The 17,761-nt window shown below is 35.2% G+C and overlaps 1 protein-coding gene across 5 annotated transcripts in view; it reads left to right on the forward strand.

Annotated features, from left to right (window-relative positions):
- Window positions 1–13,921, forward strand: part of ARHGEF3 (Rho guanine nucleotide exchange factor 3) — a 64,951-nt gene extending 51,030 nt beyond the window's left edge. For 4 of the 5 annotated variants that reach the window (XM_051627681.1, XM_051627680.1, XM_051627684.1 and 1 more), the window contains 8 exons: window positions 3,486–3,656; window positions 5,376–5,438; window positions 6,129–6,225; window positions 6,322–6,398; window positions 7,833–8,090; window positions 9,771–9,941; window positions 10,502–10,688; window positions 11,623–13,921. In XM_051627681.1, the coding sequence (XP_051483641.1) occupies window positions 3,486–3,656; window positions 5,376–5,438; window positions 6,129–6,225; window positions 6,322–6,398; window positions 7,833–8,090; window positions 9,771–9,941; window positions 10,502–10,688; window positions 11,623–11,969 (1,371 nt within the window). In that variant the 3' untranslated portion in view covers window positions 11,970–13,921. Of the gene's footprint in view, window positions 1–1,648; window positions 1,685–3,485; window positions 3,657–5,375; window positions 5,439–6,128; window positions 6,226–6,321; window positions 6,399–7,832; window positions 8,091–9,770; window positions 9,942–10,501; window positions 10,689–11,622 lie in introns of those variants that run through there. The other variant, XM_051627685.1, reaches the window with a different exon arrangement.
- Window positions 13,922–17,761: the final 3,840 nt, after the last annotated feature.

Raw genomic sequence — 17,761 nt, forward strand, 5'->3', positions numbered from 1 at the left:
TTAGAACAGCGGAAATTTTTTAAATCCTTAAGAAGAAAACTCTTCTTAGCATCAGTTGTGAAAGCCAGAACTTTGATCTCTAGTGCCCTTTGCCCAGTATATGAAGTTGCTTTACTGCAGCTGAAATTAAGTTTTTTTAATTGCATGATAAACATCAGTAACCCGTAGACCCTTCATAGTAACAGTCCTGTAGCAGCCAGTGAAAGCTATTGCAGTTAGATAAATGGAGTGAACAATAGCAGGGACTGTGGCTGGATTCTTCCCCAGGTCCTGTAGTTTTAGGTATTATGTGAACAATTTAATAATCCCAGATGCGTGTAATTCTTAAGCAGTATGCTGGACATGTTTTTTAAGGAAGCTAGAAACCAGGAAAATGTTTTTATGTCTGGAGACACAGAAATGCTGTTTTGACATTCCTACAATTCCTTCACAGGATTATATCACATGACTGATGGCTTTTTTTAATTACTTTTTTTTTTCCTCTTCATGGCAAGTACCAACCAAAGTTACCATCAGAGTACATCTAATTTCTATTCATGTCTGGTACAGGATTGATGGTTCAAGTATGCTTGACTGTCAAGTGACAAAGTATTAATTTTGGGATTAAATAGTATTTCTCTGGTGATGTATGAGTTTGTCTTCTCAGTTTTACAAGCTAATTCCTGCAACATAAAAGCAAAGGAGAAAAGAATAAAAAAAAATAATTAAAAAGCTTGGATTCCACACTGAAATATGTGCTTCCCAGCCTAACTAGATTTCTGTATACCAGCACAAGAAGTCACTGTTTTCTGCCTTTGCTGGGCTAGTGTATAGAAGAAGGAAACATGCCAGACAAACAAACCACTTGCTCTTGAAGTGAAATTTGTTCTCATTGTTAAATAACACCTCAAAACATTTTGTCACTTTCCACTAATAAATACCCTCACTCCAGTGTCCCTTATTAATATGAAGCAAGGTACCCTTTGTGTGGTTAATTAAAAGGCTGATGTATAAGATAAATCAAGTCAATATTTACTCTGTTCAGGTAGCAAAGAGGGTAAGCAAGCAAGCAGGATTTTTGGGGAGATTGGTCTTTTGAGTCTGTAGGTTTACCCTTTTTGTACCCCTTCTACCCGATCCAGGACAGTATAAGCCTGTAGAGAACAGTATCAAGCATTCTCATGCAGCATAAAGAAACTTTTCTATCAATTGATGTAAAAGTTCATTTTATTCAAAATACTTGAATAATTTCAGTTTGTTGTTACAGGTGCTTACCATTTTATGACATGATTCAGGACGTTTTGTTAAAAGGTTTCAAGATCAAGGCATTTACTTAATAGATCAGTATGTCTGGGGCTTTTCATTATAAGTGATTTCTTCATTCAACATAACATATTCCTTTAAGAAAATACCACTACAAACAGAGAAGCTATATAGTGGAGGATGCATATGGGAATGCATGAAAAGGGGCATTCCACCTTGGGTCATGGAATGACAACTGTTCTGCTTGGCTGCAATCTCATGGTTGGTGATCTGTGGATGCAACACACTCTTTTCCCTAATCTTTCCATTTGCATGTGAAAATAAAAAATTTCATGATACGTCATTATAACAAGCCTAAATGAAGCATGTAATTTCACATGTGTTTCTTTATCTTCTTAACTCTTAAAGGAAGACTAGCACCTGACTTGCAAAATTTTGGAAGGTTGGTATATATAAGTGTGTCTGTGTTTATTTTTAGGGGTTTTGTCAATTCCAAGTAGGGCACAAAATTACTTCTGTTAAAAGGCACAGTTTTTATTTATGTATCTTCTGATATTTTAAAAATATTGTATTTATAAGCATTGTTTGTGTCTCATGGGCTCTTCAGAGGAGAATTTCAGATATTGTGCTTTGTATATGCTGCTTTCAAGCTAGAAATTAAAAGAATGTATTTTGTTTTATATATTCTTACCTAAGGCAATTGAAAGACAATTGTGTTATGTAAGGCAAGTTTTAAATAAGAACAAAAATCTAAAGTATTTCAACAATGTGAAATACTTGAGGCATTTCAGAAGTAAGACCTCAGAAAGAAGCCTCTAATTTTAATGAAGCAAGAAAAGAATCTTCAAAATAACACAGTGAACACATAACAGTCATGGAACACATGGACAGTTTACAGGCAGATACAACTCTCAAGGCTCACTTAAAATTAGACTTGTTTTATTGAAGTTTAAGACCAGACCACATAACAGATACAAGAGACTGGAACACATCATCAGAGTTTAAAGGCTCCAGAGATATTAATAAAGATACTACAATAGTAGAACACAGCACTGGTATTCTACAATTAGCCATCTGCTAGCACTGATTGGTTAACACGTTTAAGTAAACAAATTTCACTTCAAGAGCAAGTGGTTTCTTCAAATGCTAAGACATAAGTAGGAGTAAGTGGTGTGAAAAGAATCTAGCTTGTTTCTTGTCATTAAAATCTGAATATTGACATACCTTTTCCTTAAAGATAAGGTGACTCTTCTTTTCAGTCAGGTATCCATTTCACCCCTTTCTATGTCAGTTTCTTGATCTCATTGTAGCTCTGAAGAGGCAGGGTGTTACCCTGAAGGGTTTCTTCATGTATCAAAACTAGTTTGGTCAGTTAAAGCATTGTAGCACTAAATATTTAATCCTGCTATGGACATATTTGGAATGATGATACCAGTCAAATCTTTCATGATTCTGGCAGTTTACAAAAGAAAAGATCATTACCATCAAGACACTAGCTAAGATAAGAGGAAATGTTTTTAAGGGCAGTGTCACTTTATGAACCCTCTTTCTGCCCAACTGAGAAAACTTTTTTTTCTCCTTGAACCATTAAATGATATCATGCACCCTTTTATCTGATATCCTCAAGGTAGGACCTATTGTTTCTCAGTAGAGACATTGCTGAACATGCCCACTCTCCAAAAATAAACAAACCCCAACAATTCTGTTGACTTTCAGTTGTTAGACAAATTAGGTTATCTGCCAGATTTTGCTGTTCTTGCTTTCCAGAGTTTCTGTTTAACAAAATGAATCTTTCTTACAAAATGAACAAAAAAAGTATCCATACTATTTTTGTCTCTAAACTTTGCATGATTTCTATTTTTTGTTGTTGTTAGGGATCAAGTAAGGCAAATAATGTCTAATGAATGAATCCTGCCAGTTTATTGAATTGAAACTTTGTATTTGATCAGTTATGTTAGTGTGGCTCACCATTCTGCCATTATGTCTGTAATTCCTTCTTGTTGCATGGTGTTTGAATGCATCGTATAGTTAGAAACATGCTGAGACCTGGACATCTACCTCAGTCAATGCGGGAACTGAAGTACTGGCCTTCCATAAAGATGTATTAAAGTAACTTCTCTAATGTTGCTATTAATCACAGTAAAAACTAAGAAGTTTTTCTGTTGTATTAACCTGGATATATAAATTCCTTAGGAAAAAAACCCTGTTCTAACAAGAAAAACTGTCCATCTGTGTATTTCTAGCGTTCTATCAGTTTCCGTAGCGACAGTCGCCCAGATCTGTTCAGCCCACGACCATGGTCTCGGAACATGCCCCCAGCTAACACCAAGCGGAGAGACAGCAAACTCTGGAGCGAGACCTTTGATGTGTGTGTCAGTCACATGCTTACATCTAAAGAAATCAAGCGTCAAGAGGTATAATTTTTTTTTAACATAAATTTCATTTTCAAAAGTCTTCTTTAAAGCCTGGAGTTGAGAACTGCAAGTAGGCATTAGGATAGTGCTTGAAGCTTTCCTGAAATTAAACAGAACATCCACCTGCACTAGAAGGAGAATTCCATCCCTCCTTTTTGTAATTCAAACTGTATTAGATGAATATGTAGGTTTTTTTAAAATTACCTCATAACATTTTCTTAGTAAACGTTAAGTTACTGGGGCTCCCAACGTAAGAAGGACACGGAGCTGTTAGAGTGAGTCCAGAGAAAGGCCATGAAAGTTATCAGAGGGCTGGAGCACCTCTCCTGTGAAGACAGGCTGAGAGGGTTGGGACTCTTCAGCCCGGAGAAGAGGAGGCTCCAGAGAGACCTTAGAGCACCTTCCAGTGCCTGAAGGGGCTAGAGAAAAGCTGGGGAGGGGCTTGGGACAAGGGGATGGAGTGATAGGATAAGAGGTAATAGTTTCAGAATGAAAGAGGAGAGATTTATATTGGATATTAGGAAGAAATTCTTTAGTGTGAGGGTGGTGAAACACTGGAAGAGGTTGCCCAGGGAAGCTGTGGATGCCTGCTCATGGCAGGGGGGTTGGAACTAGATGATCTTTTAGGTCCCTTCCAAGCCAAACCTTTCTGTGGTTCTGTGATTTATTGTACTGTGATTGGCTGTGTGTACATGTTGTCTATGAGTTTCTGTAGTGATGGTTCATATTTTGAGGTTTCATGTTGTTATTCTAGTAATGATAGGATGAGCATAACAATCTATATGAGAATACTTCAGAGACTGAGTCATAAAGAATTCATAAGAAAGCCATAAGAATTCTTAGGAAAAACTTCTTAAAATGAGAACTTCAAAGCCAGCCTATTGAAAAATAAACTGTAGAAACTGTTTGCATAGTGTAACAGTCATTACTGTCTTGAGGCAGAAGCCAGGATCCTTCACTGAGCCCAAAGACAGGAGATGTTTTGCATGAGGTTCTGTCAGTTGACTCACCCTCTGGCAATCCTTCCCTCTGTGCTTATTATCAAGCCAGGAGAATCTGCACTAGATGAAGATATACTGCCATAATTTAAGCAGTTTGAGAGCCATGACTGTGAAGTTAGTAATTCTAACTGACAAAAATATTGTTAACTTTCACTGTACCCTGGTTTAGAATGAAATAATGCAATAAACAGATAAAACAGTGTTTTGATAAGCCAGTGTTTTAGGTCGTGATTTCAATCTGCCAGCTTTAAAGTCTCAAATCTGCTTCAAGGGAAGTAACTAGTAGCAACAGACAGTTGAGTTCAGCCTTCATAACAAAAAAAATGAATTGATACCAAAATAAAAGTGCTCAGTACCAACAAAATGTTCTAAAGAAGTTCTGTCTTTTACCTACTAGACCACCTGCAACTTTTGGAACACATCAAACTCTTATGCAAATAGATGGCTCGCCCATCTGTAAACACATCTGTTTGGAAAAAAATTAATTCTGTGGCTATTTCAGATAAGCATTTTATGAGCAATATGATACAACTCTGTTTTAAAAAAAATACTGCACATAATATGTAGCTATGAAATAAAGCCTTATTTTATTTCTGCAATTAGATTTAGATAAATTCTGCTACATGGTATGGACAGGTATTCAGAATATAACATCAACTCAACAAGTTGAATACAAATTAAGTCAAGATATTTAACATACTTGTGTGTCTTTTTACAGGCTATCTTTGAACTTTCCCAGGGAGAAGAAGACTTGATAGAGGATCTGAAGTTAGCAAAAAAGGTATGTTTTTTATAAAAAGTCCCAAGAACAACAAACAGCATTTATTGGTTTGTATTACTTTTAAACTGATCCTTATGTTTTATAATTGCTGAGACAGTGAGGAAAAAAACCCAAACATATTTCTGTTTTCACATTGTTTCTGACACAAATATGCTTCTTTAATTTATTTGGAGACCTTATAGCAGCCTTCCAGTACCTGAAGGGGGTCTACAGAAAAGCTGGAGAGGAACTTTTGTGGTGATAGGACAAGGGGTAATGGCTTTAAGCTGGAAGATGGGAGATACAGGTTAGACATTAGGAAGAAATTCTTTACTTTGAGGGTGGTGAGACACTGACACAGGTTGCCCAGGGAAGTTGTGGATGTCTCATCCCTGGGAGCGTTCAAGGCCAGGTTGGATGGGGCTTTGAGCAACCTGGTCTAGTGGAAGGTGTCCCTGCCCATGGCAGGGAGGTTGGAACTAGATGATCCTGAAGGTCCCTCCCAACCCAAAGTATTCTGTGATTCTATGATTTTTATTTAATTTTTTTTATATAAAATGGATAGTTTGAGCTATGGTTATGAAACTTTAAAATATTCTTCGCAGTTGGTTTCTTTTTATTTACAGGGAACTTTAAATACTATTACAATTTTTCAGCTACCAATGATACATTAATTACAGAACTTCCCTCCCTTTTTTTTTTTTTTGTCAGGCTTATCATGACCCAATGCTTAAACTTTCCATAATGACAGAGCAAGAGTTGAACCAAATTTTTGGAACATTGGACTCTCTAATTCCTCTACACGAAGGTAAAACTCAAATAGTCTTCTTCTGTATTACTGCTGCACATCTTGTTCATAAAGTGAAGCTTTTTTTTTTTTTTTTTTTTTTTTTTTCATGATTAGATCTCCTTAGACGACTTCAAGAAGTCAGGAAACCTGATGGATCAACAGAACATGTTGGCCACATCCTTGTGGGCTGGGTAAGGCAGAGTTTTTAATCAGTTTTGGGACTTTAGTTTGGAGCTGCAACACGGTTTTTATCAGACAGTTTCCTTTCTATATCTAGCATAACATGTCAAAAGATATTCTGAAAGTATTTATTTAGAGACATAATACAGTATTTTAACTTTCTAGGGCTTTACCATGAAAAGATTTAGACTAGAATGTTGCTTTTAAAAATTTTCCTATTCATGAGACGATCAGTACTTAATATGCTTTAAATGAAAATCAGGAGTCAGAGTAGAGTTTGTCTGATGTAGAATTTTAAGAATCTGTCCCCATTTGTATTCTGGTTTCCAAGGAAAGTGAAGCTTAAACAGTCACATTGTATAAGGGCACCCTACAATTATTTTTGAATGTCACTCTGTTTCAGTCAAGATAACAGGTAGTTGTTAGTGCTGTCAAAGATAGTGATTTTCTAGAAGCTTGTTAAAATAAGGCAGGCAGGGATACAAGAGAGATGTTATTGCTGCCCCACAGAAGAAAAAGTTAAGTTCACTTTCAGTAGCATCCAACAGCATAACCACTGAAAGTAGCTTTTGTTGGTTTTGTTGATGAAATTGCTCATTAAAAAAGAGCTTTTTCAAAAGGGATTTAGATATATGAAGAAGATATGTAAGTAATAAAATTTAACAGGAAAAAAATGGAGTAGGTAAATAATCTATTTAGCAGCTCTTTGTGAAACAGTGGCCTATTGTAAACAAGAGAAACATGATCACTACTAGTACATAATGCATAATTATATGTTTGTGTCAAAAATTCTCTGTTTCTCCTTACATAAAGTAATTTTAAATGTATTTGTTTTTTGGTGTGTTTGAATGCCAGTCAACTCTTCTTGGTCCAAATATGTCCAAGTCTAATTTCCTTTGTTGAAGATTTTATGTATAATCATGTGTTAATATGGTAGTTTTTCTCAATAGATATATTGCTATAATGAACACACAAGCTACGTTTTTTTCAGATTTAAGGCATGGTTCTGTCATCTTAGTTTGGTCAAGGTTTTTGAGAGCAGTATAAAAGTTTGACTATATTAAATTTGCTTATCTAAAAAAGGCCAGGTTTGGGAGTTCTTCCTGAGCTTTCATTTCAATTCATAGTTAAAATCATACTTCTGTGTTCAACTATTGTCTGCACTAGGTATTGGTCAGTCTTAAGTCATAGGTGTTTTTAGTGCTTTGGGTGAATATTGGAGATCTCTGGGAATTGAGAGATGAGCTTCTAAATGATTTAAATGATTAACAAGTTGGTTAGAGGACCCTTGTAAACCTTATGTATGTTGGAAACATCAATAAATTGTCAGTAAACCTCCAGCTAAAGGGTTCTCAGCGTGAGTTCTGACATCCTGAATCACTTAAAACTTTATATGTAACAAACTGCTCTGTTTCAGCCGCAGAATAATTTATTCCTTTCCTCAGCTTCCATGCCTGAACTCCTATGATAGCTACTGCAGCAATCAAGTGGCAGCCAAAGCTTTATTGGATCACAAGAAACAAGATCACAGAGTGTACGATTTCCTACAGCGCTGCTTGGAGTCTCCTTTCAGTCGCAAACTGGACCTTTGGAATTTCCTTGACATCCCAAGAAGCCGGTTGGTTAAATACCCATTACTGCTCAGAGAGATTTTGAGACACACACCAAATGATCATCCAGATCAGCAGCACCTTGAAGAAGCTGTGAGTTACTGTTGGATTTGGGTGTTTTTCTTAGGAGATTATGGCACTTTTAGCTTATTAATGATTTAAGGGACACTAAATAAAATATAGAAAAGCAAATACTTATACAAACAGACAAAAGTAATACATTAAATATCTAGCTCTGCTTCCCCAGTTAAATCCTATTTCAGTAGCAAAGTGATACCAAAAAAAAGGGGGGAATGGGAGGTGTTTTCCAGAGCTCTTACCTGATCCTTGTCCGTTTTGTATTTACCATTTAATGTCATTTTTCATTTTAATCCAAGTTGGGTAATGTGGAGATTTCTTTTCAGGTTTTAGATCAATTAGGTAAGTTTTATTCCCTGGCTTGAGGTTTTACATAACCTCTAAATCTAGATCAGTTATTGTCTGCAGGAATGTTGCTGTAACTTGCCTTAGTTCTTTTTTTAATTGACAATAGCATTATGCTTTCTGAAGTAAAACAAGAGGGATAAATTAAAGGCTTTAAAACTTTCTTATTAATAGAAAGGGACCTAATTCAGATATCCTGAAAGGTTTCTAAGATTTCCAGATTCTAATTGATTGATTTTCTAACTGTCTAATTTCTGATTTTTAATATGTGCACACATGGCAATGTGTGTCTTGGAGTAAATTAGTTTACTGTAGCAGATTTTTTTGAAGCAGACTTCTAACTGAATGAATACATAAATATGTATCATCAGTACTCTTCTGCTTTTGAATGGAATTTAAATATAAATGTCTGGCAATCTGCTATAAGCACATTCGACCAAGTTGATCCCTGATAAATCTCTTGGGATCAGTAATTCTCAAATGACTTGTTTGGGTGTGTTTCTCAACCCGGTCCCCTGCTTCACTTCCAGTTGTTTAACAGAGGAGTTTGATCAGTCTAAGCAACCTGTGGTCACTATTAGAGTTGACTAAAATCAACAGAATTTCACATCTGTGTGCCCAGTTAAGGAGCCATATCTTAAGTTTCACATGAATTGATCTCAAGGTCCTTAAAGACAGCAATATAAGGCAATTCAGGATAGGGAGCATATTTTTAAAGAAAAGGCAAAGCTTTATCTTTAGTTTTTTTTAAAGTAAAAAGGCAAGTTCATTATTACTTTTAATTGTAAAGTTGTAGGTATATGCAACTAGTGGAACTGTAAAATAAAATTAGCTTACCTTATTTCCAGAGGGTTACTTTCATAATAAACAAGAGTTGAGAATTTAGTGGTTTTGGTTTGTTGCATGTTTTGCAGTGTAAGGGTCTTGATAGTTCTTCTGTTTCTTGTTCTCTGATCCCATGCAGTAGCAGTTTTCAGATAATTCAGATAAATAATAATTTTGAAGGGAGGGTGTTTGTCTTGTCACTTATTGGCACATTTCAGCTGAGAAAAAGACATCTCTGATTATATTTCTTACTCAGTTTATCTTAATTCTGCCTGTTTAGGCTTGATATAGAGAGATAACGATAGACTATTATAACAATGATAAAGCCAAACTAAAGTGTCTTTGTACACTGTGATCTGCTTAATTCTGTTGCTAATATCAATACTCTTATAAACTGGTCTGCAAAAAAATCATGAAAATATATTGTAAATTAAAATGTATTGTAGCTACAGTTCAAATTATTGAGAGAGCTCTAACATTGGGCTGTATAATTAAAGTTCACGTGTTTTCATTGTTTTTCTGTAGATAAATATAATTCAGGGCATAGTGGCTGAAATCAACATAAAGACCGGTGAATCTGAATGCCAGTATTATAAAGAGAGACTGATTTATCTTGAGGAAGGCCAAAGGGATTCATTGATTGATAATTCACGTGTTGTATGTTGTCATGGTGAACTGAAGAACAACAGGGGAGTGGTAAGGAATAAATATTTTGTCATAAATAGCTTTTAAACATATCTTCTTTTTGCATGACAGCTAAAAGAGCTGTGAGTATACATATAGTAAGATGATAACAGGTGACTTGTGCCACCTAGGAGCACAAGTAATTTTCTGAGCTTCAAAGAGCTGTGGTGAGCAGCATGTGAATTGTAAAAAGATTGCTGATTATTGTTAATTGAAAATACTTGGATTAATAAGCTTGCCTGTTCCTTTGTAACACAGGCAGTAGAGGAACATTCAAGTGGGTGTCAAGTAGAATGTATATAAGCATGCTGCTGTGGAGATGTGAAGTGTCACACACATTTTAAGGCTTCAACACAATTAGGATTGTGACATAAGAAACTAAAGAAAAAAAAATTACAAGTTTTTAAACTGTTGTATTTTGTACTTCTATGCTCTTGAGCCATAAGACCTTTAAATGGTGGGAAGGAAATCCTTATTTTAACTGTTGAAAACACAAGGTTGTAGCATACTAGAATTAAAGTTGGTTTAATGATGTTTTAAAAAAGGACTAATGCTTTATTAACTTCTAACAGAAACTGCACGTCTTCCTCTTTGAAGAAGTGCTGGTGATTACTCGAGCTATCACCCATAATGAGCAGCTCTGCTACCAGCTCTATCGGCAGCCAATTCCAGTGAGGGAGCTCGTGTTGGAGGACTTGCAAGATGGAGAGGTGCGACTGGGCGGATCCATACGTGGTGCTTTCAGCAACAATGAGAGAAGTATGGCTTCACCTTCTTTTATTTGTTCATATAGGATCATTATAACCTTAAGACACCTGCCACTGAGACATCAGAGTGTTTTCTCTAAAATTCACATCATTTATAGTCAACATACTGATTTTTATTTGAAACTAGTTTATTTTCCTATGAGTTGCTTCTTTTAGATTATTTCTCAAAGTTCACTGTATTATTCATGAGATATCTCCACACACCTGCTTCTCTGAGAATAAGTAGAATGTAGTGACAAAATCACAAAACTATAAGCAAGTGTATTTTGCAATCTTAAGCTTTAGCTGTTATGAATTTCCTTGTATTATGGAGACATTGCTATTCCATAACCAAGTCTTTCAGAGATTAATAATTAATGTAGTGCTCAGTGTTAAGACTGTAGCTATTCATGTTAATGGCAACAGGTAAGACTTAATGTCCTTCTACTTAAGCATATTATAAAGATACTTGTTTCTATTACAAGGGTTCATTGAATCTCACTTATCTGGTGAAAACTTTGAGGGTTTTCTGTACGTATTTGTTTATTAGTGAGAATGGGAGAGAAGAGGCAATCTCCAGCTGACACAAGGCACAGTATTAAGGGAAGGTTCTGGAAATCTGCTTTCCAAACAAGTAGGAAGAGAGGTGTTGAAGTGTGAGAGAAGCCTTAATTCTGCTGAATTCACTGAAAGCTTTATGGCAGCTCATGCATGGCAGACCCAAAACTGTTTAATCCAGCAATAAGAAATCATTAGAAGTACTTGTGGTGTTCTGTGTTCCTGCCCCACAAAACAAGGAGATACCCAGACTTCTCCCTGACGTGGTATGGGTAAGAAACAACCTTAAATCAAGGACTGTGCAGATGCTGTTATTTAAATATACTCCTTGATTAGAAAATCTATTCAGCCAAAGCATTCCCAGTTTTAATATGTATTGTTTCTTTCAGTCAAAAACTTCTTTAGAGTCAGCTTCAAAAATGGATCTCAAAGCCAGACTCACTCACTCCAAGCCAATGACTCCTTCAACAAACAACAGTGGCTTAACTGTATCCGCCAGGCCAAAGAAAAAGTGACGGGTGCGGGCAAAGCAGGTGTGCTGAACTCGGAGGCACAGGTTCTTTTGTCACCAAATGGAAGCAAAGTACACCAGGGAGAACCCAACCTCGAGCAGATGGATCAATCGGACTGTGAGTCAGACTGTAGTATGGACACCAGCGAGATCAGCATTGACTGTGAACGTATGGAACAGACAAACTCTTCTGAGAATGAAAAGCAAATAGAAACCAATGTTTGACAAAAACTTACAGTTCGGGGAAGAAAATCTATCTCTTACCTGTACAGTATTTGCATTCCATACATGGAACCATTTGGAGAAGCACTTTTAAAATATTTTTGGTGACAATGTCAATGCAGTCCTTGTATTCATAAGCCTATGAGTGTACTGTAACTGCCCATCTGTATAAGCTGGAATCTGTTGCAACTCACGTCCTGTGATTATAGTCCATAAACATCTAAGGTGGATGAAGGAGGTACTTGACCAGTTATTCTCAATGTCCTGCTGTAAACAGAGTATCTAAACTACTGTTTATATGTGTGTTACACAAAAATAGATTTTCATAATTTTTAAAGTCCTTTATTTGCCCTTTAATGGGGCAGCTGAAGATGTGGACTTTCTGTGGAGTTTCAGCATGGGTATCAACATCATGCATTTTCCTAAAGGCATGGAAGGAAGAAATATTTACTTGGGGAAAAAAGAAAAACCTCTTGCAATAGCCTATCTGAAGTCTTGTGGTATTAAATTAATGACAACTATAAATTGCAGGCCATGTAACCAGTGACTTGTTAGGAATTTTTCAAAATGAAGCACTACCCGAAGATCAAGCAACCAAACTTACTAAAATCTGCTCAGTTTAAGTGGTCAGTATAGTGCTATGGTTAATTTATTAGAGTATATAATACTCAAAATAATCAACTGAAACCCCCCCCCAACCAAACACAACCTAACCTCTGCAGCCAACACTGAATTAAATTAAATGCTGAGAATACTGGGTATTTGTAAATAAGCTGGTAGTTTGCTTTCAGTGCCATATATATATACTTTTATATATATATGAATATATATGTATTTTATCCCAAACAGGATAAGAACGGAGAAAAGCTTTTGCTTCTTAATAGGCCCTCTTCAGCATTTTGCACTCCACTGACCTCCACTTTTGGTTTTAAACACCACTAAACTAATGTTAAAACATTTAATTTCCTGTAAATGGTTGTTTACAATTATATGTAGTTGGTTTTTAAAGTAAGTGATGATTTTACATAAAAGGTGCTCTACAAATACCCTATGGGATTATGTAGAGAAAGTTTAAAAAAAAAAAAAAAAAAAAGGGAATTGCTTTTCCTTTAGGATGTATTACATCCTTTATATTTTTCTCAAGTTTTCTTTTAAAAGTTTTTGTTGCATTTAATCTCATGCTGTAATTGGAAATGTTACTGCATTTTTTGGTGGCTGATTTAATCCACTCATTATGATGAGAAGCAGATGAGTCACTTAAATGCAGTCTAAAACACTCAGTTAAACATCCTGTTACTTTTCAGGAATCCCTGGGTAATATTTCTTAGCATAAGAAATAATGCCAGTTCTGTATGGCAAGCTATGAAAATGATGTATTAATAAATTTAAATGATCTGTGATATTACACAAGATAATCTGTGGAAAGTACTTGTACCAACAAAAGTAGAAAAAGCGCTAAGTTATTGCCAAAAATATTGTTCTTGTGTTCTACAAGTTTACAAAAAGATACTATGTCAAGTATCTTATATATATGCTGATGTGCATTACAGAAATCAATGTGACAAGATGATAAACAATATGAAACAAGGTATTTTTTATTTTTTTAAAAAATGTCATTTTTACCCTATAGAAACATATTTCTGTATTTATAGTTCTTAAAGTCAATTTTCTTTTCTGTTTCAGGCTTTGTAATTTATTTCAACTGCTTCATTCTTACAGCTGAATGAGTATGCCAGTGAAGATGACAGCAAAAATTTGCAAGAGAAAAGGCATAGGAAAGCTTAGCAGATGATGAACCATTTTCATAGAACCTGTTCAGCAAAACGTTTAAAAAGAGCAGAAACATGTACAGTGTTCAGATAGAGAAGAAAGAATGTGTGTATTGGCTTTTTTTTTTTTTTAAATAATAGCCTTAAACTTTTCTGGAAGCATTTAAAATAAATTACATTACATGATTTTTATTTGGTTTGGTTGTTTGTGCAAGAAGACTACAAAAATATTTAAATGGTGCCCACACTGAGGCTTAACATATGTGACCAACACTTAAAATTTATTTCTCGTGGAAGTGATACATACTTGGATCTAATTTGCTAGATAGAGAATAGTAATGAAGAAGGAAGTAACTGTACTCAAATCAATACATTTACCAAAGTTTTTTATTTTATAATCAATTTAGTAAGTAGGTGGAAGAAAAAGTTAGTATCCTGCCTTCAATTTCTCTTTTTTGATCATTGTGGGTCACAGCTCTACTGTATCTATTGTTCCAAAACATTGAGATAATGAATTCTGGTGTATGTAAAAAGCCAGCAACCAGCCAGTGAGTCTCAGAAAATTAATTTACATTTTATTTATTATCATTTAGCAAACCACTTAAGCATCACATTCAACATGCTACAGTGCAAGTGTTTCAGTTTTGCTTTGTAGTTGACATGCACTTACCTACTGATTTGATCTAATAAAGCTTAATAATGTTTGGGTTTTTTTTTAATCATCTTAAGGAATAAGCCTTCCAGTTTAGAAATATTAATATTCTGAATTTGGTTAGCTTCTTTTGGTTCACTTCTAAAATGCCACTGCTTTTGAAAGAATGACTTTTGATTGCAGCAGGTGGGGGTGGTGGGGTGGGCATGGACAATGTGTGAAAAAAGATGGGTAAAATGGTAAATAATGAATGTGAAGTAAATATGTGAGTGATCATCATGGTTAGTAATCCTGGTGTCAGCAGAAGGGAGTCTTAAGAAGTTGTAGCAGTGCCCTAAGAAGTCTGAACTGTGTGAGTCCTCTGAGACTACAAAAGAAAATCTGTCTGGTCTTTGGTTCCCTAGCCTTGGTCTGCAGCACTGAAAAGAGCATTGTAAGGATGAAGACTTAACTCCTGGAACACAAAGATACACTATGAGACACCATGAACACTTAGAAGCTCAGTACCAGAGAATCAGTTGGCAGAATTTTGGTAAAGGTTAGGCCCAAAGTTGAGCTCCCAAAGTCGAGAAAGTATTTCTCAGTGGTGACTCCCATTCAGCATGACCAGTCTGAACCAGGGATACTTCCTTAGGAATGCCTCTGCCAATAGTGGGAACAGGGTTTCTTGAGGTTTCATAGAAATTTCTAGAGTTTGGAAGATACATCAGAACTTTCAGATATCAGTTTAATGTCTTGCTCTTTTTAAAAAAGTTCATGTATTGTGGTGATACTGTCTGGCACTTCACAGACCATCTTGATTCCTGGGATCTAACAGCCAGAAACTGAGTTCTACATATATGGACAAAGATTTGTTTCCTTTGAACAGGGGGTTCCAGAATGGAACAGTTCTTCCACATTTAATGCCTACTCATGAATACTGATTTTAAAATATTGTAATCTGTTCTACAGGTTGATGGTGCCATCTACTGGAAGTTACTGAATTTTTAGATCTGATTTTATTACCTTTTAAATTTAAAATCTTTTAAGATAGTACATGTATTAATAATTATAAAATTAAATTATTTTTAAAATTACAAGTAGATATTTTGACACTTTCACCTGATGATCACAACTTTGTTAGAAGTACTAGGTGAATTTCTGCTGGCTTTATAGAGCTAAGTCAAGACTGCTTCCCCAGTTTGTCTCACCTTTTACTATCATAGGCATATTTTCTCCATGGCTGATAAATTATATTAAAGATCTTCCAAGTGTGTAAATTGGGTTTTGTCTCTGAATTTTCTGAAGATGCCTCTCTTTGTGTGGTCTATAAAGAAAGTGTAATGATATAGTCTTTCTATCTGATCTCCTGGCATTTAAAATTTAGTCAGCACAAAATTAGGACTCAAACATTTGAAGAAATGAGATGTGTTTTGGATCACCAGAGTAATTTCTGGGAAGTATAATAGCAATTTCTAGTTATTTAAATTAAACTGTAATAATATGCTCAGACTATATAATATTTTGCATTTCTAAATTTGCTTTCATAAAAGAATACTGAGGTAATTTCTGGAGCAAGCACCCAAGTTAGTTCCTTGAGCCTGGAGCCTTATGCAACCCCCCCTTTATGTCTTTTATTTTGTAGCTATTAATCTGATTAAATCTGTATAACTAATGTGTTACATATAATCTGATTTCAGAATCAAAGGCATCTGCAGCTGCTTTGTACTTGGGTGGGAAACCACTTGTGCAACCCAGGGAGTCGTGGTTGAACGCTTGGCAAATATCAGATACCACAGAAACCAGAAACTAGAAAAAAAAAAGGTGACAGATGTTATAACCTTTTTTTATTCAAAAGTATTCAGTTAATCTCTTTCTATGGTGCTTTTTTCACTGAACTTCTGCTTTGTGAGCTGGGATTCTTGCTATTTATTTTTTTCAGTATTTAAGATTCCTAGTGGCACAGAACATTTATCAAGTAGTACTTAGTAATTTTTGTGATTGTCTCTCCCAGGCTTATATTAATTAACATGTGAAATAATCTTGTGCAACTGCAAATAAGTATTTTTTTAAAGCAAGTGCTAAATGAGGAAAACTTTGTATGTTATTTGGTAAATAAGCAAGACTTCATAGGTTGTTTGGATTTGTTATGATACACACATTTGTATTTCCCATAATTGGATAAATCTAAATACATTGAGAACTTAATGCTTTAGCTTATTGTCCCATTGGGAGAGAAAGCATGCATGTCACAGTTACAGGGTAATTTTAGTATGCAGTAGTTTCCCACATTGCCTTTTTCTGGTAGTTGTTTCTTTAGTGCCTGTGAGTTGTTTAGAATGGCTCTATAGTTGAGCCATTGACTTCATGACCGTATTTCTGGGATACAGTGAAGATCTGCAGCTTACACTTGGTGTTTCTTCTGAAGTCTACTGTCATATGGTTATTCATAGGTCTTTATCTAATGTGAACAGTGTGTCAATAAGGCTATGATAGTTCAAGCAAGCAAGAAAATAAATGTGTCTGTGAATATATACACATATGTTAAGTTTATATTTTCCTAAGGAAAAAGGTGCTGGACACTTACTACAGCTATACATATTAACTTAATGGCTACTGGAAGACCTCATTTTCATTTTAAAATTCTTTCAACCTGACAAAAGTATAGATAGATTTTTCAGTAAATCCTTTAGAATGGGAATAGACAATATGGTTGGTAGGACCTACATTCATTCCTGGAAGAAATTCTATTTGAATGAGATAAAACACAACAAAATTATTCTGATAATATATCATCTCATCTGTAATATTCTCTTTATGACCATGGAATCCTCACAAAGGCAGGACATCAGACTTCTGAGGAAGACAGTCTTAATTTATCCATAGGTTGTACATGGTATTTGGTTTATTACCCATAGATGATTGAACACCATGTTTCTACAATTAGATAAATGTTTGGTCTTATGTTTCTGTAATTTATGTAGATTATAGTTACAGATACTTAATTACCCTATTTAAACTTGGCTGGCTCCCCAAAGGCTTCTAAGAATAAACTAATAATTATTAGCTTATCTTCTTTTAACACCCTGGAGGCTACCATTAGCACCAGACCATTGTGGGTTGGTAGGCTATTTGTATTTTCTGATTCACATGTAATCTAAAAAGGGATCAATAAAATAAAGGGGCTGGGTGGAAATATTTGTTCCTTGCATTGAAGATTGGCAGCTGCTTTTGAGATGATAATACAAATAGATGCAGTTATCAAGATTTAAGATAATTGGTATTGGTACATTGATTTGTTCAACAATTACAGCACTAGTATACTTCTAACAAAGAAAACAAATAGTGGGCTTTTGATGTTTTGCTAGTTACTTGTAAAACTAAATATCCAATAT

This window comes from Apus apus, chromosome 9 (assembly GCF_020740795.1).
Source record: "Apus apus isolate bApuApu2 chromosome 9, bApuApu2.pri.cur, whole genome shotgun sequence".
Classification (NCBI taxonomy): Eukaryota; Metazoa; Chordata; class Aves; order Apodiformes; family Apodidae; genus Apus; species Apus apus.